The 26033-nt window shown below is 46.7% G+C and overlaps 2 protein-coding genes across 10 annotated transcripts in view; both read left to right on the top strand.

Annotated features, from left to right (window-relative positions):
• NEK11 (NIMA related kinase 11) overlaps positions 1-10252 on the top strand; it is a 244767-nt gene extending 234515 nt beyond the window's left edge. For all 9 annotated transcript variants that reach the window (XM_057315970.1, XM_057315969.1, XM_026497009.4 and 6 more), the window contains one exon: positions 9410-10252. In XM_057315970.1, coding sequence (XP_057171953.1) covers positions 9410-9680 — 271 coding nt within the window. In that variant the 3' untranslated portion in view covers positions 9681-10252. The remainder of the gene's footprint in view (positions 1-9409) is intronic.
• Positions 10253-21650: 11398 nt separating this feature from the next.
• Positions 21651-24373, top strand: NUDT16 (nudix hydrolase 16). Its single transcript, XM_026497014.4, has 3 exons — positions 21651-21934; positions 22026-22295; positions 23025-24373. The coding sequence occupies exons 1-3, from the start codon at positions 21797-21799 to the stop codon at positions 23202-23204; spliced, it is 588 nt and encodes a 195-aa protein (XP_026352799.1). The 5' UTR covers positions 21651-21796; the 3' UTR covers positions 23205-24373.
• Positions 24374-26033: the final 1660 nt, after the last annotated feature.

Raw genomic sequence — 26033 nt, 5'->3', positions numbered from 1 at the left:
GTGGCCCCTTGTGTCAAGCGTGAAGCACAGTCCCCTCCGCACAGAATTTTTTTAAGTAAGGCTTTTGTCTTCCCACTCAGAAACTTGACGTCATTTTTCTCCAAGGAAGATCGAATAGGTCCCATAAAGCCAATCCATTTGAAATAGGGATGAAAATATGATAATACTGAAAGCTGCAGCTAACTGGAGCTTTATCTTGAAAAACAACGACTAAAAATCACCAAAGTGATCTTTTGTTTTGCAAAATTAGGTTACAGTTTCACTATGTGCTAATTCTTAGAATAAACCCTAGAGATGCATATATTTTTAATTAAAATTGTATAATATCACCATATTCCTTTTCTGTTTGGCTTTCAAAGTATCTATTCATTCATCTAACATGTATTTATTGTGTACTTACTATATGCCAGGCACCGTTCTAGGTAATGGGATCGGTCAACAAGAAAGGTGAAAACATCCATGCCCTATGGACCCTATATTCTGTAGTGGGGTGATCGACAGATCATAAAATATTACGGAAGAACACAGTGTGCTGAAGAGTATCAAGTGCTAAGAAAATACAAAGCAAGGAAAGAGAAGAAGCAGTGCAGAATGGGGGTAAAAGTTACAGTTTTAAAGAGGGTAGTGTGGGTGGTCTCTCTGAAAAGATCACATGAGGGCACAGACCTGGAGGAGGTGAAGGAGAGAGATAGAGATATCTGGAGAAAGCATTCTCATCAGAGGGAACAGCAGGTGCAAAGGCCATGGGGTGGAGTGTGCCTGGGGTATTCAAGGAAGAGCAAGGGGCCAGTGTAACAGGAAGGGAGGGAGGGAGGGAGGGAGGGAGGGAGGGAGGGAGGGAGGGAGGGGAGGGAGGCAATGCATTTGGAAAACATGGTGGGCAGGTGGTTCAGGATATTTTAGATCACTGGAAGGACACTGACTTCACTCTGAGTGAGATGGGGAACCCAAGACAGGGTTCTGAGCAGGGAGTGAAGGGATCTGACTTACTCTGGCTGCTGAATTGAGAACAGACTGTAGGGGAGCGAGGGTAGGAGCAGAGCACCAACTGAGAGGCCGTTGTAGCAATCAGGTGAGAGAGTGTGGTGGCTTGGACCAGGGCAGGAGTGGTGGAGATGACAGAAATCTGCATGCTGCATACAGTTTGAAAATGGAGCTGATAGGATTTACTAACTGATCTGGTTATGAGAGACACCAGACTGTTGAAGTAAGAGAGAAAGAGAGGAATCAGGATGACCCAAAGGTTTTTGGCCAGAGCAGTTGGAAGGCAGGAGCTGACATGGCCAGAAATGGGGAAGGCTGCAGCATTAGGATATCTTGGGAGGAAGCTCAGAAATTCAGTTGGGCATAGGATTTCTACCTGTAGTTTAAGTGGAGATGCCCAGTGAGTCGCACACCCAGGGCATTCTTTCTTGAGCTTCTGGAAACTTACCTCACAAGCTGCTTCCTTTACTTACGAGGACCCCCTATTTCTTACAGTATATAGTGAACAAAGCTGTAGGGAAGAGTCAGGAACTAGGCACCTGAAAACAACAAGATACTGTGACTACCTGGACATCTTTTAGACCCAAGAGAAGTGTGAACTGGTGTAGCTAGAGCTCTCTAATAATGTCCCAAGATAACGGAAGGCTCTACTCCTGTCTTTCAGCTAATACACAAAGGGAGAGATAGCTGGAGGGTGGGAGTTGGTAACTCTCATAAGCAAGGGCAACACGAATTGAGGGACAGTCTACAAAACAACTTGCTTCAAACCTTTGAAAGTGTCAACATCACTGAAGGAGACTAAAGAGACACAACAATGAAATACAACACGTGATTATTTTGACCTGGATCCTTTTATTATAAGGGCCATTATTAGACAATTGGGGAAACCTGAATGGATTAGAGTATTAGATGACAGTAATGTGTCAATGTTAATTTCCTGATCTTGATGGCCATTCTGTGGTTATGTAAAAGAGTGTCTTCATTTGTAAAAAATACACACCAAGTAATGAGGGGAAGGGGCATCAGGTTAGCAACTTATTCTCAAAAGGCTTGGGGAGAAAAAGAGTTCTTGGTATTATACTTGTAACTTTCTTGTGTGAGATTGTTGCAAAACTAAAATAATATTTAAAACTTGAGGACAGGGGGTCCTGGTTGGCTTGGTCCATAGAGTGTGGGACTGTTGACCTCGGGGTTGCGAATTCAAGCCCAACATAGGGTGTAGAGATTACTAAAAAATAAATAAACTTAAAAAAAAAAAGTGAGGACATTTTTGTTTGACATCTTCAGAGCCCCTTAGAGAGAGAGATGATTAGAGGCTCAGAGAGCAGTCAATATTGATGGGTAAATAGATGTGATGAAATATATTGTTTGCAAGTTAAAAGTAAATATGGGGGGAAGTCAGTAAAGGAATTTGGAGGATAAGAGGTTGAGTTTGGAGGAAATAGGAGAGAAAGTACTCTCTTGTGGTTTAATGGAATTTTTTCGCTGAGGAATCAGCCAAACACAAGTTGGGGGTTGGCTCCAGGCAGGTAGAGCTTCTTCAGGAGCCTGGGGAGGCTTCTTCCAACTCTCCTGTGTCCACTGTCCATTTGGGCAAGACCGTGGTCCATCCCAAAAAGCACTGGCCTGTAAATGAAGTGTCTGGACTAAGATGAACTTTAGGGTCCCTGAAATACTTACAGGACTTTTTGAACATGAGAACAAAATTGATAAAAGATATGGAGCATAGGAAGAAATAGATGAAAAAGAATGAAAATATAGTTCTTTTCATTTGAAAATGTAATTGAGATACCCACCTAACTAAAGGGGTGGTTCCTGCCCCCCCCATCTCTCCTTCCATTCCCTCCTGTAGAAAAAACAAACTTAAAACCTCTTCCCTAATGTGAACTGCATAAAGAGCATTCCTCTCTCTTCTCAAATCTTAGGTAACAACAAGAGTCCCCTTAAATAGAATTTTCTATTTTATGATTTCTAAAATACTCAGTTGTATCATTGCAGAAATATTACAGCATGTTTTCCGAGTGTCAGAATAAATTTACACTGAAATATTACAATGCTAGAGTACCTATCACTTTTCTTTTGGCTTCAAATGAGTTTGTTTATAGCATGCCTGATTTTTTCATTGACCCAAAATTTATTTAGAATACATGGTACTATTTAATCCATATCTTTGCTACAGATTTCTATCAGTTATAATCAGATAACTAGATTTTGTGTAAAATGAATTATTTGAAATGTGTTGAGGCTTGAGTTGCTGCCTAGTATATGGTTAGTTTTTGTAAATGTTATGAAAGTCTGAAAGAATGAGGGTTCTCTAATTGTCATGGAGGGAGAGGGTCCTCTATATGTTTCTTAAGTTTAGCTTACTTAAATATATTCAGATTTTCTATATCACTACTAATTTTTCAAATGCTTCATCTATCAATAACTGAGCAATGTATATTGAAATCCTGTGCTGTGGGGACATTTCTGCCAATTTCTCACTGCAGTGCTTTATGTATTTTGATTCTACTTTATTAGATGCATACTAGTTTAGAATTTTTATTTCTTCCTGGTGAGTTGAACTATTTTCATTATTGAGTAGCAATCTTTATTGTAGTAATTTTTTTTTCTTAAAATCTATTTTGTCTCAGGCACCTGGGTGGCTCAGTCAGTTAAGCTCAGGTCATGATCTTGGAGTCCTGGGATGGAGTCCCATAGGGCTCCCTGCTCAGCGGGGAGTCTGATTCTCCCTTCGCCCTTCACCCTGCTTGTGCTCTCTCTCGCGCGAGCATGCGCTCTCTCTCGCGCGAGCATGCGCTCTCTCTCTCTCTCAAATAAATAAAATCCTTTTGAAAAATCTATTTTGTCTTATGTTAATATAGCTATCTCCAGCTTTCTTTTGGGTATTTGCCTGGTAGATCTTTTTTTAAATCTATTTGTTTACTCTCAACCTTTCAATGCCCTGTGTTTTAATTGTATCTCTTGGAAACAAACTGGATTTTGTTTTTTCGTCAGTACTTACCCACCTACATTTACTGTGGTTATGAACAATGGAGGGTGTTTAGGTCACAAACAAGATAATCCTTACAGGAAAGGTTAGCTTGAACAGAGTCTCCAACCAACAGTTGCTCTCAAGATTCTGCTGCCAGGGAGGACAGAGCCAAAGGCAAGCACCATTTACAAAAAGGGGCCTGAAAGTCACATGCCCCATCTGGGGGCGCCATAGGTCACCTGAGCATCGACTGCCGAGAGAGATCTGTTCCGTCTTTGCCCACCAGGTTCAGAGACAGCCATTTGAAATACTAGATGGGGAGAGAAGGGGTACAAAATCCGTCCTTAATAAAGATTCCCGATGCTTGTTAACACTAAATGATCACTAAGACCGCAGTATTAAAGAGGAAATACGTTGTACCGTTCTGTTCCCACAGTGGCTCATACATATTTAATGTTCAGGGATTTCTTATATTCTGTAAAATCATTTTCAAGCTTTCCTTAAACAATGCCTGAAGAGTAATCTATGTGTTCTCTTAATGCTTTCTGCTAAAATAGGTTTTCATGATTATTTCTACAAAATTACTTTTTTTTTCCTTCCACACTGCCACTGGCTTTCTTGTGTCTTTTTTTTTTTTTTTTCAAATTCACTCAGAGAAGATAAAACTGTTTAAAATGGTGTCTTAACCAGAGGTGGAACCACAAAACTGCTTGAAGCTTGCAGTTAAACTGAAATAGGACTGTGGTATAGTCCAGCATCGGGAAAGCAACAACGAAACAATGGCAGATAAGCACCTGGTAGGTGACAGGTACTGTGCTAATATACACGTGTGTGCATGTGTGTGTGTGTGTGTGTGTGTGTGTGTGTGTGTAATCTCCACATAAATATGAAAATTCAAGGCTCAGAGAGGTTAAGAAACTGGCCCAAGATCACACGGCCAGTACAGGTAGAGCTGAGATTCAATTCCAGTGTCTGAATCCATAGTGATGAAAAGTGAGTCCTGGAGTGAAACTACTGGAATTCACGTCCCAGCTCCACCACTTCAAAATCGTGTGGCACTAGACAAGTTTTTTAATCCCCTCTTGTATCTCAGTTTCCTCATCTGTAGAATGGAAATAACAATATCATATCCATAGGATTTAATGGGATGATATGAGGAGTTGCTCAGAATAAAAACTGGCACATAAAGAAGGCTCAAAAACTGTTAGTCACTGTGGTTTCAGGGGACATTTTAGGGCTTCTTTCTCATCAATGGGTGATACTACCAGTCAGATTCCAAAGTTGTTTCTTCTTCTTCTTCTTCTTCTTCTTCTTCTTCTTCTTCTTTTTCTTCTTCTTTTGAGAGAGTGCCCACATGCATGTCGGGGGAGGGGCAGAGGCAGAGGGAGAGAAAGAATCTCCAGGAGACTCCCCACTGAGCGTGGAGCCTGATGCGGGGCTGGATCTCAGGACCCTAAGATCGTGACCTGAGCTGAAATCAAGAGTCTGACACTTAACCCACTGAGGCACCCAGGTGCCCAGATTCCAAAGTTTCTTTAACGTTATGTTCATCTGGTTCTCACCCTCTTCTTCATACCCTTCTCACCTGCCAAACTGATTCACTGATTTCCCAGGGTTCCCCCTATTAGCTACCGCCTGGCTTCCCTCCGGCTGTTATGGCCCAAGTGAGACGGTGCCTTCTCTGCCTCCGTGGGGTGTTTGATTTTCCCAACTTTCATAGCACTTTGTATTTATTTATAATTAAGAGTTCTTTTCTCCCACCATATTGAGGCTGAGACACCCTTTAGATACCCAGCTCGTGAGATCAAGTGGGCAGTTGATTCACAAGCCGGGGGTTCTAGGTGAAGGACACGGGGACATACAGGAAGTCCTCAGCCTATAAAGGGTATTAAAGACTCTGAAATGTAGAGGCCAAAATGAGGAGGGAGATGAGTCAGTCGAAGAGGCTGAAAAGAAGCAGAGAGCCTGATAGGAAAAGCTCCTGGTGAAGATGGGATCACCTAAAGCAACAGAAGGAAGGATTTGAAGGAGAGAGTAGCCAGCTGTTGAATGTCAAGTAAGATATGTACAGAGAAGAGACCAGAGGAATTAGCCACGTGAGAGTAGTTTAGAGAAGGAATGAGGAGTGGATTGAAGGAGAGCGTGCAGTCAGAAAGTAGAAACGGCAGCCACATTTGACTCTTTCAGGAAGCTTCGCTAGCGATGGAGGTCCAAGTGATAGATGGGGAAGCAGGTGAACTGAGGGAATGTGGAGGTCGCGAGAAGCTTCTTGTATAAAAGTGGGCACTAGGGCATATTCTCTTCTGATGTGTATGCTCCCGGAGACATAGAAATAGCTGCCAGCGGGAAAGCCACTGAGCCCGTGACAGAGGCTGAGATCAAGAGCACTCAGGGGGGAGAGGACGCTCTTTCATGGGAGCACCGAGGGTCCATTCACTAGGGGCGGAGGGAAGGCCAAGGAGGTGGGGTAGTTGGGCACTGACAAGAGGGAATTTCTACGAGTTTGTTTCTATTTCTCAATGGGATATTAGGTAAAGTCATCAGCTGAGAAGGAGGGTGGGGCTTAGCAAGTTTGAGAATAACAAATAAAGAAGAAGGCGTGAAATAGTTACTTTGAGGAGTGGAAAATAAGCCTACCGGACAACTATAGGAGGGCCATGGGCAGTGCTGAGTGCCGTTTTGAACTGTGGGCATTAATTATTTAAATGAGACCTGTCGGCAGAATTGGACGTTTTTCTCCTGGAATGTTCTTTTGTTCGGGTGCAGGCAGGAGTAAATGGGTGTCCGGGTGTAACCATTACAACTTTGCCAGAGGAGTTTGACACAGGAAGAGGGGAGTGAAAGAGTCAAGGGTATTTTAAGATAGTGATTATAGTAATGGGCCATGAAATGGAACTGAGGAAAAGTTGGACGTGGGGACATGAGAACACAAGGGGGTGACTGTCATCATGGTGATAGGTCGAAGGATTGTGGGTGACCATGAAGTAGAAGAATAGCCGGAGTCAGTATGGTGGGAGAGTATAAAGGGGTGTCCATAGAGTGTAAGGCTTGACATCGATTCAAGAGGAAGTGTGGTTATTGGTGCCAAGAGGTCAAGGGTATGATCATGGGCGTGGGTAACTGAGGAGGGTAAAGAAAATGATCATTGGATATGAGACAGTCCAAAGTCAGAGAGAGCAAGAATACGGACGCCATGAGAATGGTGACAGGAGTAGGGTGTGGGAAGAAGAGAGCATGAAGGTTGGTGAAGTCCTCCATGAATGGGGGCAGTGACAGGGTTTGCTAAATGTCAGCAGAAGGAAAGCTTGGGTTTCTGGGGGTGACAGGGGTGACTATGGATGTGACGTGTCCTGGGATCCGTCCTGATAACCTCCAGGCAGAAGGTGGGAAATCTGTTCAAGCTGGGTGACTTGGGGCCCAAGGGCTGCCGAGCTCCTCAGCCCAGGACCTGTGTTTGGGTTTAGGCTCCAACAGCCACTAGCTACGTGAGTTTGTGAAAGTCAGTCTACTTACTCTCATTGTCAAATAAAGATAAATGTCCAATGACTTGCCTCATTCACAAGGATCATTTGAGATAACGAATGTAAAAGGATTTTGTAAGCTCTAAAGTACCATTAAAAAGTGAGTTAAAATGTAAAGTGTATATATCTTTACATTAGGATTTCTAGCCTCTAAACTAGAGCAAGATAAATCACTTCCTCTTCTTTTTGTCTGCCACAATACCTAACCTGGGTGCTTGTGTTCTAGAGCTTGCGGTGTTGAAGAGTACTGAACAACAAAAGCTTATAAAGTGAATTAGCCTGTGATTAATGCCTTCAGTGTTCTTATCAGCGTTGCCATCAGCATCGTCTAGCAGTAATGCTTTAAAAATTCTGAAAAAAACCCTGATTTTTCTTTTCACCAAATCCACTAAAATGAAGAGTAAAGAAGCATTTCTTAAGGTTAAAGTCCTAAAAATATTTATGCATTTTGACCCAATAATTCCATTCTCACCACTTTTTAAAACCTTTTAATCCCACTCAACATATATACAGAAAAGTGCAGAAATCACAAATGCACATTTGAGTTTTCACAGAGGGAACACACTCATGTAATTCACCTTGCTCATAGAAATTTGATGCCAGAAAATATTCTCCTGGATGAAAAAGCTGTGTTCCTGAGGACATTGGCTCAGTGTTACAGTGAAAAACGCTGAATGTTACCTGGAGCATGACTCGGTAAATGTTGGCACATAAATTCAGCGGAACAGTATGCAGCATTAAAAATGACAGTTTTGAACTGGAGAACGAAATTCACAAAACTCGAATGCCCTTGAGGCCGGCGGGCAGGTGAAATCCGAGAAGCAGCCTGCTCTAAAATGCTGTGAGGAAGGTGGACAGGGGGCGGTAAAGAAATGCAGGGGGCGGGGAGCGCGGCCGTGCCTAGACTTCCACATTAAAATGCTCAAAAAGTAAAGCGCTGGGGCGTCTGGGTGGCACAGTCAGTGAAGCATCTGGCTCTTAGTTTTGGCTAGATTGTGATCGTGGGATTTGTGGGATGGAGCCCCGCATCAGGCTCTGGGCTCAGCAGGGAGTCTGCTTAAGGTTCTCTCTCCCTCTTCCTCAGCGCCCCCCTCTCTAAAATCAATCAATCAAAAAAAGAAAAAAAGTAAAGAATAGTGCTGATCAAACAAAACATGCCCTGGGCCTAGTTTTACGCGTAGGCCTTTCGTTTGTGACCCTAGCTGGAAGTAGAGGAAAATACAGGCACAAGAAACACAGCGGGTGTGGCCATTGTGGTTGATTCTGACGCCGCACAGGCTGTGGCTGCTGGAGGTGAGCACCGAAACACCAGTGTTGGCCTGGGTGGGAGCCGGCTTGTTATTTTATTGTTCTCATTCATATTATTTCTGACTCCATATCCCATTCTCCCCTTCCGCCTTGTTCTCTCAACTCCGGCCACACTAGCCTTCTCGATATTTCTCCAAGGTGTTTTAGCCTCAGGGCCCCGGTTTTCTCCCCCTAGTGTTGGCCTCACTTCCTGTGGGTCTCTGCTCAGAGGACACCACCTCTCAGGGGAGTGGCCAGCCCCTCACCTGTCTCTGTCTCTCTCCCTGTTTTTTGTTCTTTGTTGCACATAGTGCTGCCTGACATTTTATTGTCTATGTATTTTTTAAGTTATCTGTTTATTCTCTGCCCGAGAAGGTAAGTTCTATGAAGGCGGGAATCGACCGAACTTGTTTAATGCTATGCTCACAGTCCCTAGAAGGCCCCTGGCGCAGAACAGACACGCAGCAAGTATTTGTTGAATGTTGTTGTTGAGTGTTCAAGGTAGAGCCATCGCATCTTATTTTTTTCTTTTTCCCCCAAATCTCAAAGGTACATTTGTGTAATTAATGATTTAAAAAGACATTTCTTGCAGATGACTCGAATGTGTAAAACTCCTCTTTATCTCTCCTAACTTGTGTGGCAGGTCAGCCATGCAGAAGCTGGGAGCAGAAGTATTTGAGAAGGTCTACAACTACCTCAAGAGAGCGAGGCGCCAGAAGGCCGGCGAAGCCGAGATCCGGGCAGCTCTAGAGAAGGTGGTGCCTCGTGCCAGTGACTGTTTTGAAGTTGACCAGCTCCTGTATTTTGAGGAACAGTTGCTGATCACAGTGGGTAAAGGGACCACACTCCAGAACCCTCACCATCAACTATCAAAAACAAGTAAGTTCAAGGGGACAAACTCATTCAACACATAAGCTGGATTTTATTATGGGAAATGGGTACAGTGCTGGGGCTTTCAATTCCTTGTCAAGAAGAGTGAGTCCTTAGAGAGTAGTAAGCCTGTCTGCCTCTACTCTGAGTCCTGGGCCAGTCAGTGTTTGGTCTATCCTCTGAGGAAAGCTTGTGGACCACGTGTGGCTTCCTGAAAAGCATTCCCTCGAGTGTGCCCTCGGCGCTTCCACGGAGTTAGACACCTCTGCAGTGGCCTGGAAGAATCCATCTACCCTTGACCATTTCCACTTGGAGGACAGGCTCAGTGCCTGCCTTCAGTCCCTGTGCTCTATGGCCAGCCTGCTCCCGAAGGTCGCTGAACACTGGCCTCATGGACACACTGAGCTGCTGACCAAGAGCCACGAATGTTTGTCTCGGGTGACCTGTTTTGGGTCCCCTTTTGCCCTTCCCCCAACAAGCAAGATCTGCATATATACACAAGGACCTGGACTAAAAATCCAAAAAGCAATTCTCTTTTGTGATTAATTCTTCAAGCTTATTCGTGAAGTATTGAAGACTTTTATTCTTAATAAATATATTTTACATGGTTACAAAATAAGTCACCTGTTTTATCTTTTTCTTATCTAGAAGTATGTTGATGAATATAATGCATCTGTGTAATCATTATTGCCGAGAGCAGCTATCATTCGATTTATTTGGTGCCTAATATGGGTCAGTACACAACCTTAAGGGCCTTCTGTCATTGGATCTTTTCACCGATGAGAGAGGGGGAGAGAACAAGAGATTACCCCCGTCTTTGAGCTAACCTGCTTGTTTACTTAGCAACCAGAGCTGCTGAGCTCTCACCCGGGTCTGTCTGATTCCAGCGCCCATGCTCTCAACCACTCTGCATGTGGGTTTTCAACCAAGAAGCTACATTAGACTTGCTCGAGAAGCTTCTTAAACATACACACGTTTGCACATACTGTTAAAGAATTATCCTGACACGTGTGAAAACAGTAGGGAAGACTTTAGTCAGGGTGATTAAAATAGGAGAGCGAGACAGGGCTCAATGCCAAATAGAGCACGGAAAGCTGGAGATTTATACTCTGGCGTGGGACGGGGCACAGCTCGGCTCGAGGGCTGTAAAGTTACAAAGAGAAGACATCTAGGGTAAGGAAGATTGCTGCCAAACCGACTTCACAGGACTCTTGCTGGAGACAGGCCAGGGTGACCCGATAGCAAGGGTGGGGGGTTCTCACTAAAGGACTTCACGGATTCTGGCTGAACCGGACTTGGCCCAGTTGGAGACAGGGCCCAGGTGGAGGCCCAGCTGAAAGAGCGCTCAGAGGAGCCTGTCCAAAGTTCCGTCAAGGAGAGAAGCTTTGTCAAGACCCAGCCTCACCCCCCTCCTTTCTCTGGGGAGGCATGGGGCCAAAGCATATCTTCTGTTAGAAAACGACCTAGAGAATCTGATGCATGCATTGTATAGTGGCCAGCGTCCTGCCCTCCGCTGACCATGGAGGACGCGGATGGTAAGGCCTGTTGCCTTACCCACCCATTATGTCCGGAGCAGTGCCCCGGCACGATGCCGTGCCTCTTAGACTAGTGTTCCTCACGTCTGAGCATCAGGATCATGGGGATGGCTTGTTCAAACCAATTCAGGGCCCAACCCCAGCACTTCGGACTCAATAGGTCTGGGTGGAGACGGAGGCTTCGCGTTTCTTGCAAGTTCCCAGGTGATGCTGATGCTCCTGGGGGGAGAACCACCCTCAGACCACGGTTTGAGACCCTTCCGCCTGTTGCCTCTCCTCCCGTGTTTGGAGCGGTACTTGGGTCTGCTCTGCTGGGGGCCTGGTTCAGCTCACTAACGTCTCTGAAGACACGTGTCCCTGGCTGGCAGGCAATAGTCATGTTGCTGATCTCACAGCCCCTGTGTCTGGGGCAGGAAAAAGGGGCCTCAAATATGCACTCCTTCCTGGGGGTGGAATCTGAGACTGCAGAATTCTGACCTTGAGCATGTCGTCCAAGCCCAAATCCAGAACCTGTGACCACTACCAGGATAGAACACTGAAGATCAGGTTTGCCCCGGGCCTAGGACATTCCCATCATGCTGACCGAGAAGAGACGTCAGCCCCAGGAAGGGCTCCTCAAGCTCCCGTACCTTTTTGTGACCAAACAGATTTCAAACAGACCTGGAAGAGGGGGACAATAGTAGCACATTACAGAAGTTCCTGAATCTTCTTGCCAATGGTTTTCATAACATTAGAACAGAATACCTGTGTGAGTTGCTGGGTCAGAATAAGAAACAGCTGGATTTCAAAAACCTCTGCCATCTTTCACAAACAGATGAGTGTGCCCGGGAACAATACCCTGGATTTAAGAACCTGTGGTTGGGGCCGTTCCTCTACCCTTTAGGCTCTGTGGCTGGACTACCAAAAACACTGACGAAACAAACAAACAAACAAACAAACAAACAAACAGATTAAAAGGAGAAAACCACTGTTTGCTTCACTGGAGTGAGGGTGGTGGGGCAAGATTGAAGGTAACTAGAAAAAAAATTGCTTTTTATTATTACTATTGGGAAAGTACTTTCTCCTTCAGCCCGACTCAGTCTGGATTTGGGGTGACTCCAGGGCTGGTATTAATCACTAACCGAGCTGCAAGAGTGTGGTTCACTGGGTGAACTGCAAGATGGTGGGTGGAAACCAGCTGGGGGATTAAGGAAGTCAGAAGGTGCTGTTATGAAACCGTCCCAGGTATGAGAGAATAAAGGGTCCCCGCTGGCTTGCCGCTTTGTAAAATTATATATATATTTCACAACCACCAATTGACCTTTCTGCTTTCTATTTATGCAGAGGAAATGCCATCAGCTATTTTGGGTGATGCGGAGATAAGGCACACACAGGAGCGTGATGGAAGTTAATTATTTAATGTATTTGGGGCTGAGGCTGGAGCGAAAGCTCTGGGTCTGTTATAAAGTCCGGCCATCACAGTGGGCTCAGGATAAAGGAGGCTGACAAATTAAATAGTAGCTCCAGGGGGAAAACACCCCACTCCTCTTTCAAGATGATGGGATCACTAACTAATGTGTCAGAAGATCAGGTCAGGCCACCGAGATGATAAAGAAGCAAAAAATGAAAAAATGAGGCAAAGAGAAGGGGTGTGTGTATGGGGGTGGGGAACAGGGGAGGAGGCAGCCTTGGACACACAGTAAAGAGTGTGCGCCTGGGTGACTCAGTTGGTTAAGCTTCTGACTCTTGATTTCAGCTCAGCTCAGGTCATGATCTCAGGGTTGTGGGATCAAGCCCCGTATTGTCGGGCTCCACACTCAGGGCAGTGTCTGCTTGTCCCTCTCCCTCCCCCACCTGCTCTCTCTCTCGCTCTTGCTCTCACTCTCAGTTAATTAATTAATTCATGCTTCTGCCACAATCTGCATAAGGAAAAAAACACAACTTAATACCAGGTGATTTGTATTCTAGACTCACACTTGCCATTTACTGTGTGGTCTAGGGCAAGTCATTTTCTCTGTCTTTTCCTGCCTATGTCTGAAGACTGCTGTAAAGAGCAGGTAAGATAAGGTAAGAGGCTCCATCACATGGAATTGGCAGTGAGGTTCAGCGTAATGCATGGAAATGCTTTCAATCTGGAAGATGCTCTTACCTTTGGAGGAGGATGCATTAGCCTGATTGTCAGGCTGCCTGATGCCCCATCATTGGAGATTCATCTCTGAAGGCTTCCTTAGGCTTCCAAGATTCTACTACTACCACGCAAACACGCCCCAAAAGTAAACGTTTTTAGCCATTTTCAGCCAACTCTTGACTAGAAATTAGCTGACAGTCGGCTAAAAGCTGATAGGGCCATGAAGAAGGCAGCTGTGGAAAGGCAAGCGAGCGAGCTCTGAGGCAAGCTCTGAGTCCTCACGATGCCTCAACACCCTTCACATTTCCTGACCCTGCCCGTGTGACTCCAAAGCAAGCAGCGTCACCAGTGCCCTTGAGAAGCTCAGTTCTTCCCTAACTTCAGACGGGACATCAGAAATCTGGTCCGACACATATGCATTATAAAATAATATATTACGAATATCAAAGTCACTGGCATTTATGCAGAATTGGAATCTTCACTTCAAGAGGAGTATTTTCCAAGTAGACTTGTAGGGTTAGACTGGGAGACAGTCTTCGAAGAGCTAGAACTTTTTTTCTTTCTAAAACATTGTGACTATTTCTTGCTCTGAAAGATTGAACTTTTGGTTCCAATTCACCTCTTTGTGTACCCCTGACTGTTCCCTTATAGCTTCACGGGTCTTCCCACCCCCACGAGGGGAGTAGGTTTCCCGCCCCCTTGACTCTGGGCCACAGACTTGTTTCGGCGGAGTGATCGCGCGGGACAAGAAACTGGCAGGTGCGCTAGAGTTTGTTGTCTTGCGCCTCTGCCCTCCCCGGCTAGCCCGCGCACCACAGGGGGAGGATGAGAGATGGGGAGCAAAATGGCCCCAGCCGACCTGCAGAGTCACCCCAGGCAACGAGGAATAGAGCAGACCTGCTCCAGGCGATCCGCAAACTCTTGAGCCAGAAGCAAATGTTCATTGCTGTGGGCTCCTTGGATTCTGTGTTTATTACGCTGTGCTATTATGGCAATAAGCTAACCGATACACCCGACACCGCTCTGTTTCTTCTTTTAACACTTTTTATCAAGTCCTCGGGCTTTCTTCTCTTTGGCATTGATTTTTATAAATTTGGGGGAAAGTTTACTTCTAATGAAATGATTTAGTGGTTTCTCAGAAAAAATAGGAATCCTCTTTTTCAAAATGGTGAACCGTGAACTCTGTCAGGCTGGGTTTCAGCACGTTTCCAGACAGTGCGGTGCAGGAGCGTGGAGCCTACCAACACCGCCTCACCCGCGGATATGGCCGAATTCTTCTTTGGATTTTACTTCAACGTGTATTGACTTCCCATCTGCTACCTGGCATTTAGGCACACAATTTTGAATGGTAAGCATCCAACAGGCCATGGAAACAGCCGCAATGTCTGTCGACAGTTGAATGAGTAAAGGAAATGTGATATGTATATACACAATGGAATATTATTCAGCCTTAAAAAGGAAGGAAATCCTACCATTTTCTACATGGGTGAACATGGAGGACATTATGCTAAGTGAAATAAGCCAGACACAGAAGTCAGATGCCTCACTTCTATGCAGAATCTAAAAATGTCAAAGCTCATAAAAGCAGGAAGTAGAATGGTGGTTGCCAGGGGTTGGGTTGGCAGACGTTGGTCAAAGGTTACAGTTACGCAGGATGAGTACTTCTGGAGATCTGATGCACAGCACGGTGACTGTGTTAGAATACTGTATTACTGTGCACTTGAAATCTGCTGAGAGGGTAGATCTTAAGTGTTCTTACTGCACACACACAAATGAAAATGGTCGCTGTAAGTTGATTGTGGTAGTCATTTCACAATGTGTAAGTATATCAAAACATCGCCTTGTGCACCTTAAATATATACAGTTACTTAACTTTATGGAGAGATCTATGTGGCATAAAATTGAGGCTTCTGCCAAAAAGCCAGCACCAAGTTGAGCTGCCGGGGAAGCAAATTCTTCAGCCCTAGTCAAGCCTTCCTTTGACTGCAGCCCTTGCTGACATCGCCACTAAAACATCACAAGAAACCCTAAGCCAGAACCATCCAGCTAAGCCATTCCTTAATTCCTGACTCATGGACACTGAAAGAGTAAGTTTACATTCCACAATACAATTCAGTAACAGACCACTCATACAGAAGGCAAAGCTCAGATCTGAGCCGTTGGGTTTGTCTGCTGTGTTCTGTAGCCGGGGGCAGCCCCAGAAGAGGTAGTGACAGGGCCTGGCTTCCAGCTGTTATCATGAAACTGTGTGGAGGGCCAGTTTGAACGGGGTGAGGCTGGAGGCAGGCAGTTAGGTGCGATCAGGGAGAGAAAAGATGAAGTCAGGGCACTGTGGAGACAATGCAAGGGAACCAGGAGAACTGAGGACTGACTTGGGTGGGGAGGAGTGGAGGGCGTCTGTGAGGACTCCTGGGTCTCTGGCATGGGTGCCTGGGCCGTTCACAGAGCCAGGGATACAGGAGATGCGGGGGAGCATGGGGGCAGAGAAACACTGAGTGCAATCCTGGGTGTGTTGGATTTGGGGTGCTTGTGGGGTATTCAGGTGAGGAGGTCCTGGCATGAAGCTGGAGGTGTCTATAAAGTTCTTGCAATCCACAGATGCACCTGAGGAGCTCCAGACAACACGGCAGGGGGTTTTCAATGCTGGACCTGCGTTCTGCAGAATGCCACCTTCTTTAAGGCTGCGGGATTTGATTCCAGATATGTGAGTGCCCCCAAATAATAATTCCAGCATCCAGCACTTTCAGTGAGTCCTTTTGGATGAACCCCAACTGGCTCAGTGGGCAGCTCTCAGCCTGTGGCATCTCCTCCCCGCTCCCCCACTGTACGCTCTTCAGAATCAGCGGTTTCCGACCTTGGCTCTATGTTCGAAACATCTGGAAAATTTTATGAGGATTAAGTGGAATGATTTAAAATTTCCTGGTAGACGGTTGGTCACAGTCTTCTTTCTGCCTAAAAAGTGAGCCAAGATGCTTACCTTTTTCTCCGTCTCCTGGACCAAAAGGGATCCTGTCGGTGAAAGGGTTTTGTGAAATGCAAAGCTTTATTCAAATGTAAATGATAACCTTTAACTTCAGGAGAAGTCAGAGATGTCTTTATTTTTAACTTTTTACTATGGAAAACATCCAACTGTATAAAAGTAAAGAGAATAATATAATAAGCCCTTGTTATGGAACATCACTCAGTTTCAGAAATAATCAATTCACAGCCAATCCTATTTTATTTCTATTCTCACCCACTACCACCTCACTGCATTATTTTTATCATAAATTTATAAATATTTCAGCACATATCTCTAAAAGATAAAGAATCTTTTCTTAAAGCCATACTAGTATTATCATACTCAAAAATGTATCAGTAATTGCTATCTATCAAATATCCAGTCAGTAGTCACATTTCCCATCTTACTTTTTCTTTGTTTCTTCAAATTGGGATCCCAATAAAGCCCAATTGCTTCAACTGATAGGTCTCCTCAATCTCTTTATGTATAGATCCTGCCACCATCTCTTTTTTCCCCTTGTAATTCATTTATTGAGGAAACCAGGTCATTGGTCTTGTAGAGTTTCTTTTAGTCTAGATTTTACTGGCGGCATCCTCCTCATTTTTAAAAAATAAACTTTTTTTAAATAAAAGATTTATTTATTTATTTGAGAGAGAGAGAGTGAGCAGGGGGAGGGGCAGAAGGAAAGAATCTCAGACTCCTCTCTCAGCATGGAGCCTGACAACACAGGGCTTGATCTCAGGACCCTGACATCATGACCTGAGCCGAAATCAAGAGTTGGGTGTTCAACTCATTGAGCCACCCAGGCGCCCCTAAACTTTATTTTCTGTAGCAGTTTTAGATTTACAGGAAAAGTTGTGAAGATAGTACAGAGTTCCCATATAGTCTACCCAGTTTCCCTATTATTAATATCTTACATTAGCATGGTTTATTTGTTATAATAATGGACCAATTTCAATACATTATTATTAATCAAAGTCCATACTTTATTCAGATTTCCTTAGCTTTTATCTAATGTCTTTTTTCTGATTCAGGATCCTATCCAGGATACCCCATTATTACATTTAGTCATCAGGGACCCTTAAGGTCGCCTTTGTTGTGACAGTTTCTCAGACTTTCCTCATATTCAGTGACCTTAACAGTTTTGAGCTGTGCTGGTCAGGTATTTTGTAGAATGTCCCTCCTACGGGGTTTAAGGCTTTCCTCACAATTAGATCAGGGTTATGTCATTCTGGGAGGAAAACAGCTAACATTAAGAACCATATCCATCACATGCTATCAAGGGTGCATACCATCAACATGACTTATCGCTATTGATGTTGACCTTGATTCACCTGGCTAAAGTGAGGTTCGTCAGGTTTCTCCTCATACTGTCCTCATTGGAAGGAAGTCATTATTCACAACTCACACTTGAGTGGTCAGTTGTGCTCCACCTCCTGGAAGACAGAGTATCTGTATAAATTATTTCAAATTCTTCTGCACGGGAAATGTTTCTTCCTGCTCATTTATTTACTTATGTTTATTTTTTTCAGTAAGCCCTACACCCAACTTGGGACTTGAACTCATGACCCTGAGATCAGAAGTCAAATGCTCCACTGACTGAGACAGCCAGGGGCCCCTACTTATGCGTTATTTACATCAGAACGGACCCACAGATCCTTACTTTATACTTTGGCTTATAATCCAATACTTCGTTATTTTACTGCTCAAACTGTTTCAGCTTTAGCTACTGAGAGCTCTTTCAGTTGGCTCCTGTGCCCCCATCCCTTTGACATAGTCCCACCAATACGGTTTTTTTTTTTTCATTAAAGAAAAGATTTCTCACATCACAAGATGCTCCAGGTTTATCATGTATCTACCAGGTATGTTCCTTGTCCCAGTGCTTGAATCAGCCATTTCTCCAAGGAGTCCTGGTTCCTTTTTATTAGAAAACGGTATTGGAAGTCAAGCTCTGGGCACCGGGTATGCTTTTTGCCACTGGGGTCCCCCTGCTTCTATACCCCTCTCAGCTGACAGAGCAAGGAAATTTGTGTATACTAACCCTTGTAGATGCACATATCTGTAACTATTTCTGTATGTAACCATCTGTATCTAAATTAAGCTAAACACAATTTCATACTGATGTCTCCAGCTCTAATCCACTACCACATGGATCATTTTAGCTTCTTCCTGATACTAAAAAAAGATTTCTTTTATATTTCTTGGAAAACTGTAGTTAGATCCAGATTCAAATTCAGTTTTTTGGCAAGAATATTTCATCCTAGGTGGTATGTTCTTCCATCATGTGGCACATGATATCTGATTTTCTTTTGGTGATGTTAGCAATCATTGATGACCATTCCCCACGATCTATTACTTAAAGTTTAAAAAACAGTAAAATTATGATTGGCTCTATCTTTTTTCTTTAACTGGAATGCCCTTTATAAACTTCCCCTTATTAACTATCTGAGAGTCCTGAGGTTCAGCCCATAAAAAAAAAAAAAAAAAAGACAGGATAAATGCTTAATTCTTTTCCTCCTTCTCATTATCACTATTTTGGGATTCAAATAGTATTTATTGAATCAATGGATTGATGATCTCGGAGTCTCCCAAAATTTCTCAGTTCTCTGTAATTTCGGGTGTCAGTACATTTTTCATAGTCTCCTTAAGCCAAAAGAAATAGCTATCAATTTCACTAACTAGTTGGGTCCAAACATCTTAGTAAGTGTTTATGTCCTGACAACATGGGACCTGTTTGTCACCACCTAACACCTCAACCATCATTCCCTGTTCCACAAGGATTTTTATCCCATACTTACTTTTCATCACAACTGCTAAAAATCCAGCTTCACAAAGATATGACATCATCAGAAAGGATGTAGCCATCTAATGTTGACTCTAATCATTTAATCGAAGCTAGTAGTGTTATTGACGTCTGAAAGAGACTATTAAATTTCAAAATTTTCTTTGTTTTTAATTTGTTTTTTATTTTGATTTTTTAAAACTTTTTTTAAAAGATTTTATTTATTTATTTAACAGAGAGAAAGAGCACAAATAGGGGGAGTGGCAGAGGGAGAGGGAAAAGCAGGCTCCCCGCTGAGCAGGGAGCCCGATGGATGCGGGGACTCCATCTCAGGACCCTGGGACCATGACCTGAGCCAAAGGCAGACGCTTAATTGACTGAGCCACCCAGGCCCCCTAATTTTTTTTTTTTTTTTTTTTTAGTATTGAAGTATAGTTGACATATATTAGTTTCAGGTGTGCAACACAGTGATTTGACAAGTCTGTACATTACTCAGTGCTCCCCGTGTTAAGTGTGGTCACCACCTGTCATCATACATTATTATACCACCACCGTCTCTGCTCCCTGTGCTGTACTTTTCATCTCCATGACTTATTTTATAATAGAAAGTTTGTACCTCTTAATCCCTTTTTCAAATGAATTCATTCTTTAGCATATTCTGAGGCTGACCACTGAGTTATTTTTGGTTTTGAGTACCACTATGAACTTGGAGTAGCTCTTGAGGGACATGGCATTGCTCAGTGATCTACCTCCAGCCTTGACTTCTGGGTACTCAACCTCAGGAGGGTGGAATGGGGGAAGGGGATGGAGGCTGGGCTCCCCCAGCAGAGGCAGAAAAGCAGTGAAGAGGCAGAGAGCAGTTTGGAAAGGGATGGCAAGATTGGAGAGGGCAAGATGGCAATACGGGAACTTCCATAGTCTTTCATACTGGAAAGCACTGGTCTCCAGAGTCATTAGTCCTTATATAGCTGTTGCCTTGATTTCATGGACTTTTCCACATTGCCTTAGAAATAGCTGAATCCATCTTTAAAAGGCTCCTCCAGCAACCAGGAAAGAAAAACAGCCTGAAGCTCTGGGAAGGGCATGTCTCTCCCACGTAGGAGAGAAAGCAAGTCGTCTCTGGAGTGTTAGGGGTAACGGTTGGGGCACTGGTTGCTTATTAGTTTACCTGAAACAAATTTAAAAATCGCCACCAGAGATTCTGATCCAGTTGGTCTGGGGTGGGACCATGGAATTGGCAGTTTTTGTGAGCTGTTTGCAAGGTGATTCCAATGTTTGACGGGGGCCATTTCCAAGCCCCCTAGAACTCTAACAAGCCAATGAATTTGTGCCATACTTGAAGTCTCATCACCTTGATCTAGCCGCCCGATCCTAGTAGATGCTGCCTCTGCCGTGTTATTCAGAAGACTAAGCTAGGAAAGAGGATGCCAGGGACACCCCCTCTCCCCTTAGGATGCTGACACCTGATGTTGGTTGCGTTCCAACCCACAGGTCTTTAACATAAGACACATCACTCTGCCCCTACCCTCGACTGCAAGGATGGCTACAATAAATTTGTGCTGGGCCCTGTTCTAACTGCTTTAAACATTTCACTATCTCTAACAGGTTGGTATCATCTTCACTTAAGAAATGAGCAACTGGGGATCTGAGAGAGTTAAATGAGTTGCTAATGTCACAAGCCTGAGTCTGGACGGGTTCTTGGGCTTTTTCCTATCATGTGCTGTCACTTACAGGTTGTGACTTTAAGGACGCCCTCTCAAGGAGCTGTCTCCCCGCTTCCTTTGTGTAAGAAATATTGACTCTTTGTGTAGGGGCTATCTGCACGGGGCCTGGGAAAGGTGCGGAAGTCCTGGCCGGGGGTGAGGAATTCTGCATCCCCGTTCCTCAGCATCCGGCACTAGTAGGCCCCACCTCCCTTCACAGCTCAGGGGTCTGGTGTGTATGCGTAAAGTCTGGAAACCCTTAGGCACTTCTACCTCTGACCCTTCCTGTGAGCACAGCACACACTCACAGCTCTTTCCTCACTTACCGTACCCCAGAAAATCGCATCAATCCTATCCTATCCTACCTGTCCAATCCGCTGCCTACCGCCACCCTCAATTTGTCTAGAATACACTTACTGACCATCCGTGTCCTATGATCCCCCATCTCAAAAAATGCCGCTATGCACCCTGGCCATAAACCCTGACCTCACCCTAGCACAACCCTCCCGCGACATTCAACCAGCCACTGAGTCCCCGGGCCCCCCACTCCGCCACGCAGGGCGGCTCTTACACCCACCGCTCCTTTCCATCCCCACTGCCCAAGGACAGGCCAAGTCTCCGAAGCCAACTCGGCCTCAGTCCTTCCCAGCCCCAGCCCCGGGCTCCGTGTGCCACCCGAACCAAACCAGCTGCGGCTCCCTGACGCCCCCGTGCCGCCTCCAGCCGCAGGCCTCGGCCTGAGGGACAGCCTGCCAGGCGAGCCCGCCCCGCCACCTGCCGGCTCCCGCAGCCCCGCGGCCGGGCACTGTGACGGAAGCGTGACCTCCCCGCCTCGCTCCGCGCCCGGGACGCCGGCCACGCCGCCTTCGCCCCGCCCCGCCCGGGGCCCAACCCGGACGAGGCTTTCTGTTCCCCCGAGGCCCGCGGCCGGCGCCTGCTCCCGCGGCCTGCAAGCCCCGCCCTGATTGGCTGCAGCCGGGCCCGCCTGCCCTCTTTGGGCCCTCGGGACTGCGGCGGGGACAGCGCGGGGCCATGGCCGGGATCCGCAAGCTGGAGCTGGAGGAGGCCCTGGCGCTGGGGTCTGGCTGGCGGCACGCGTGCCACGCGCTGCTATACGCGCCGGACCCGGGGACGCTGTTCGGCCGCATCCCGCTCCGTTACGCCGTCCTGGTGAGAGGGGCCGCCTCGCCCGCCCCTCCCCTCCCCCTCCCCCGGGGACGGCGGCCGGGCGCCCGGGCGACCCCGCTTCCCTCTCCCGCAGATGCAGATGCGCTTTGATGGGCGCCTCGGCTTCCCCGGCGGCTTCGTCAGCGTGCATGACGGCGGTCTGGAGGCCGGGCTGAACCGCGAGCTGACCGAGGAGCTGGGCGAGGCCGCAGCCGACTTCCGCGTGGAGCGCGCCGACTACCGCAGCTCGCACGCGGGGCCCGGGGCGCGCATCGTGGCCCACTTCTACGCCAAGCGCCTGACGCTCCAGCAGCTGGTCGCGGTGGAGATGGGCGCCCCGCGCGCCAAGGACCACGGGCTGGAGGTGCGGCGGGCCCCGGAACCCCACCCCCATGGCCTCCCTGCCCCGAAAGCCGATCCCCCCCTCACTTTCCTGCGGTAGTTGGGATCCTGGGCTGCTTTCATCTGGTTGACAAGCCACAGCCAACGTAGTCTCCCCCTTTTACTGGCGTCTGCAGTTGTTTTTCTAGAACACACTTATCCACATCTCTCTTCTCCCCATTGATTTGGCCAAGCCTTGCACCCCAGGCCCCTCTTGGGTAGAAGATATGGCCTGATACGTTGTGGGGAACCTTTTTCATTAGACTAGGAGAGTAGGGGAGAAGATCGTGATGGAGATGGTTCTCAAACTTTGGCAGGTATCAGGGTCAGCTGGGAGGCTTATTACTGATCCCACTCCCAGAACTTCTGGTTCAGTGGGAGAAGGAGGGAAGGACCTGAGAATTTGCATTTTTGAAAAGTTTCTAAATGGTGCTGATATGGCTGGTCTGGAGTATTTTTGAGAACTACTGGTGTAGGGCCAGGTGTGCATCCTGGAGGCAAGAGGCACAACAGGTTTAGGGATGTAGGAGAGATTAGCATTTACTAAGCTGGATGGCATGGTCATTTGCGGAGATCTGGGCCCACTAGGTATAAGATGGACGTCCTCAGGCCTGGGTCTGCTGGACTGCTAAGGGATGAGACCTCTGATCTGGAAAGATCTGTGTAGGGTGAGCTACCTATCTCATCGTCACCTGTCTCCTTCCTTTCACAGGTGCTAGGCCTGGTGCGGGTGCCCCTGTATACCCTACGGGATGGTGTGGGCGGCCTGCCTGCCTTCCTGGAGAATTCCTTCATCGGAGCTGCCAAGGAGCAGCTGCTGGAAGCCCTCCAGGATTTAGAACTGGTGGAACCTGGTTCTCTTACAGCCCGGAAGATCACCCTACCTCGCTAGAGGCAGCCCTCTGTGGACCCACGGAACCCGAGATGAGGATCTTGGTACAAAGGAGGGGAGACAGGAAGGGGAAGGTTTTCTTTTCCGGGCCTGGGCCTGATAGATGATAACATATTAAAAGAAGTATGTGCAGTATATTTGAGCAGAGGGCCCCCCCAGCAACTCTCAACATCAGAGCAAAAATCTGCAGCTCATCCCAGGGGCCCTGGCAAATTCTCAGAGCCGGCCTCCTCTCTGTCCGTTTGCACACACACAGCATGGCAGCCCCCAGGCACGTGAATGTGCCGTCTGTGCCCGCATACAAGCTGACGCCTCCCCACAACCCTCATGTGCAGTTAGCCGGGAAGTAGTACGTGTGGGGTCTGGCTTGTCATCAGAGCCATCTCCTTGTTGGGGAGGAGCCTCTGAACCAGGGGAGCGTCTCTGCCCACACACCTATATGGCTGTTCTCCAGGGTCTAGCCCAGCCCATGCTTGCTGGAGAGGACAGAGAAGCAGAGGACCCTTTCCCCCAAAAAATGGTCAGATCCTTGCCTGGGTGTTGGCAAAAGCAAATACCCCTGAAAGGTGGTAGAGGGTCCTAACCAACCTCCTGTCCTCTTCTGAAACTGAGCAGAAGAGGTGAGAAAAAATGGCTTGGTCTCCTTGGACTTGAGCCTTTGGAGTCCTGGTGCATCTCCTCCAAAGCTGTCATCTGGGACTCCTTAGACTGGGGACATCAGAAGGGAATGGACCCAGCCCTGGTCTAGCCCTGTCCTGACCAAAAGAGCCTGTAGGTAAAGAAGGGCTTATAGCTGAGCCTCAAGGCCCTTCAGTTTTTTGGACAAATAACCTATCTGAGGTATTGGAGATCTAGGGATGAGAGAGCACAGCTCTTGCTCTCCACCGGGTTAAAGGGCTAAATAGCAAATATTTCAGGCTTCGTGGGCCACGTGGTCTTTGTAGCCTCTGCTTGGCTCTTTTGTTTCAGAAGTAGCAATGAACAACACATCATGGGCTTAGCTGTGTTCCAGTAAAACTGACTTTATAAAAGGAGGTAGCCAGCCTGAGGGCAATAATATGTCAACGCTTGCTCTAGAAAGGACGATAAGTAATCAGTTTAATTATGAGGCCTGTTTATTTGTTTCATTTATGTCAGTGTTAAGAAGGAAATAAAAGATTGATACAGGTCTCGCCTTGACATATTTTACTTTTTGCTAAGGTGGTCTGGAAGGGCCGGCCCTCTCTGAAGAGCATGTGTGCTGAAAGATAAGGAAGAAGTACCAGGTAGGAGTGTGGGAAGAGTTTTCTAGGTATTATTCCTGGGAGTAGCACGTGTTAAGGTTCTGAGGAGGAATCTCGGCAGATTGTCCTGCATCAAGGGTAGGGGAATTAAACTCTGTTTCTCGATTGGGGTGGCCGAGGGATAAGCAAAGAATTTGCAGTCATCTTTAATTTACCAGAGCATGGTCTCGAAATGGGAGAAGGCCAGTGTCATTAGGCTCCAGTAAGCAAGGGGAGAGGACGCTGGAGAGGCGGGCAGGAGCCAGATGGCACCTCACAAGGCGTGGCCGGGGCTGGTGGTGTGTGCAGCGTGGACTGGAAGGGGATAGGAGAGAGAGTGGGAGCTGAGGGAGGCTGCCACAGTAGCTTACCTGGGAGATGGTGGTGGTCTGAGCCACTGCTGGAGGAGGGGAGAAGTAGATGCATTTGAGAGAGGTGTCGGTGGCATCACTGACAGGCACTCTGATGGATTGAGTGTGGGGTGAGGTGAGGGAAAAGAGGATTCAAGGATGACTTTTCGGTTTGTGTCTTAAGTTATCCAACTTGTGGATGGACGGAAAGCCTGGATGGGGGCAGAGAAGTTTGTGCAGGGGACAGAATCAAGGTCATTCCGGGCAGGTTGAGACAAAAATTTGTAGTCGTCTGCATAAAGATGGTATGGCAGTTTGTCTGATGAGGTCAGGCAGGGAGAGAAAAAAAGAGAAGAGGGCTCAGGATGGGGCCCTGAGGAAGCCTGGGTCTCCAGATTCAGGAGAAGGAGCAGGCCATGTTGAAGAGGACGAGGAGTTGCGAGGAAGCTGCTTTAAGACAGTGAACTCTGCCAAGTGCTTATGAGAGCAGAACTGTCTGTTCCTGGATTTCGTAGCAGGAGGTTTTTGGTGACTTTGAGGGGAGCAGTTTCAGGAAGGGGTGGGAGGGGAGTGGAAGGCAGACTGGAATTGGGTGGGTGGGTAGCAGGGGACCAGACAAAGGGAGCAGTTGGTCCTAAAGGGGTGTGGAGAAACGGTCTGATCCCTGCAGAGGGCTGCGGAGTCAAGGGCAGCATTTCCGGCAGGAGACGGAGCGTGAGTGTGTTGATGGGACCAAAGTAGAGAGAGGCGGTGCTGAAAGGGCACAGTCCATGAAAAAAGAGGAGGAATGGAGCCTCTGAGAGGAAGAGGGACAGTGCTGCACATCACGGGGCTCAGGGAGAGGAAGAGGAAAGAAAAGAGGTTGAGGAGGGCTAGATTGTGGTGGGATGATGGAGCTGGACTGTCTTGATTGGAATGAAATGAGATCGATCGGCTGGGTGTGGGTGGAGGGTGTTCCCAGAAGGTACGAAGTCGTCATTCATCACGGCACATGGAAAAGCAAGTTGGTTAGAGAAATAGCAGAATGGCAGGGCAGGGTTGAGCTAGGGGTCAGTTTAGAGTAGGAATCTGGGCCTTTAGGTTTGTCGGCAGGTGGGGGTGGGGGCAAGGGTGTGTACACATATGGCTGTCTTCCCGTCCTTGCTGTTGGGCAGCGAGGACGAAGCCGCTTGTGCCAAGCTGGGGTTGTAGAGAGGAGCACAAGAAAGGGAGAGATG

The sequence above is a fragment of the Ursus arctos genome, unplaced genomic scaffold, assembly GCF_023065955.2.
Source record: "Ursus arctos isolate Adak ecotype North America unplaced genomic scaffold, UrsArc2.0 scaffold_20, whole genome shotgun sequence".
Lineage (NCBI taxonomy): Eukaryota > Metazoa > Chordata > Mammalia > Carnivora > Ursidae > Ursus > Ursus arctos.
The sequence above is the reverse complement of the archived record's forward strand: the minus strand, read 5'-3'. Positions and strand labels throughout refer to the sequence as shown.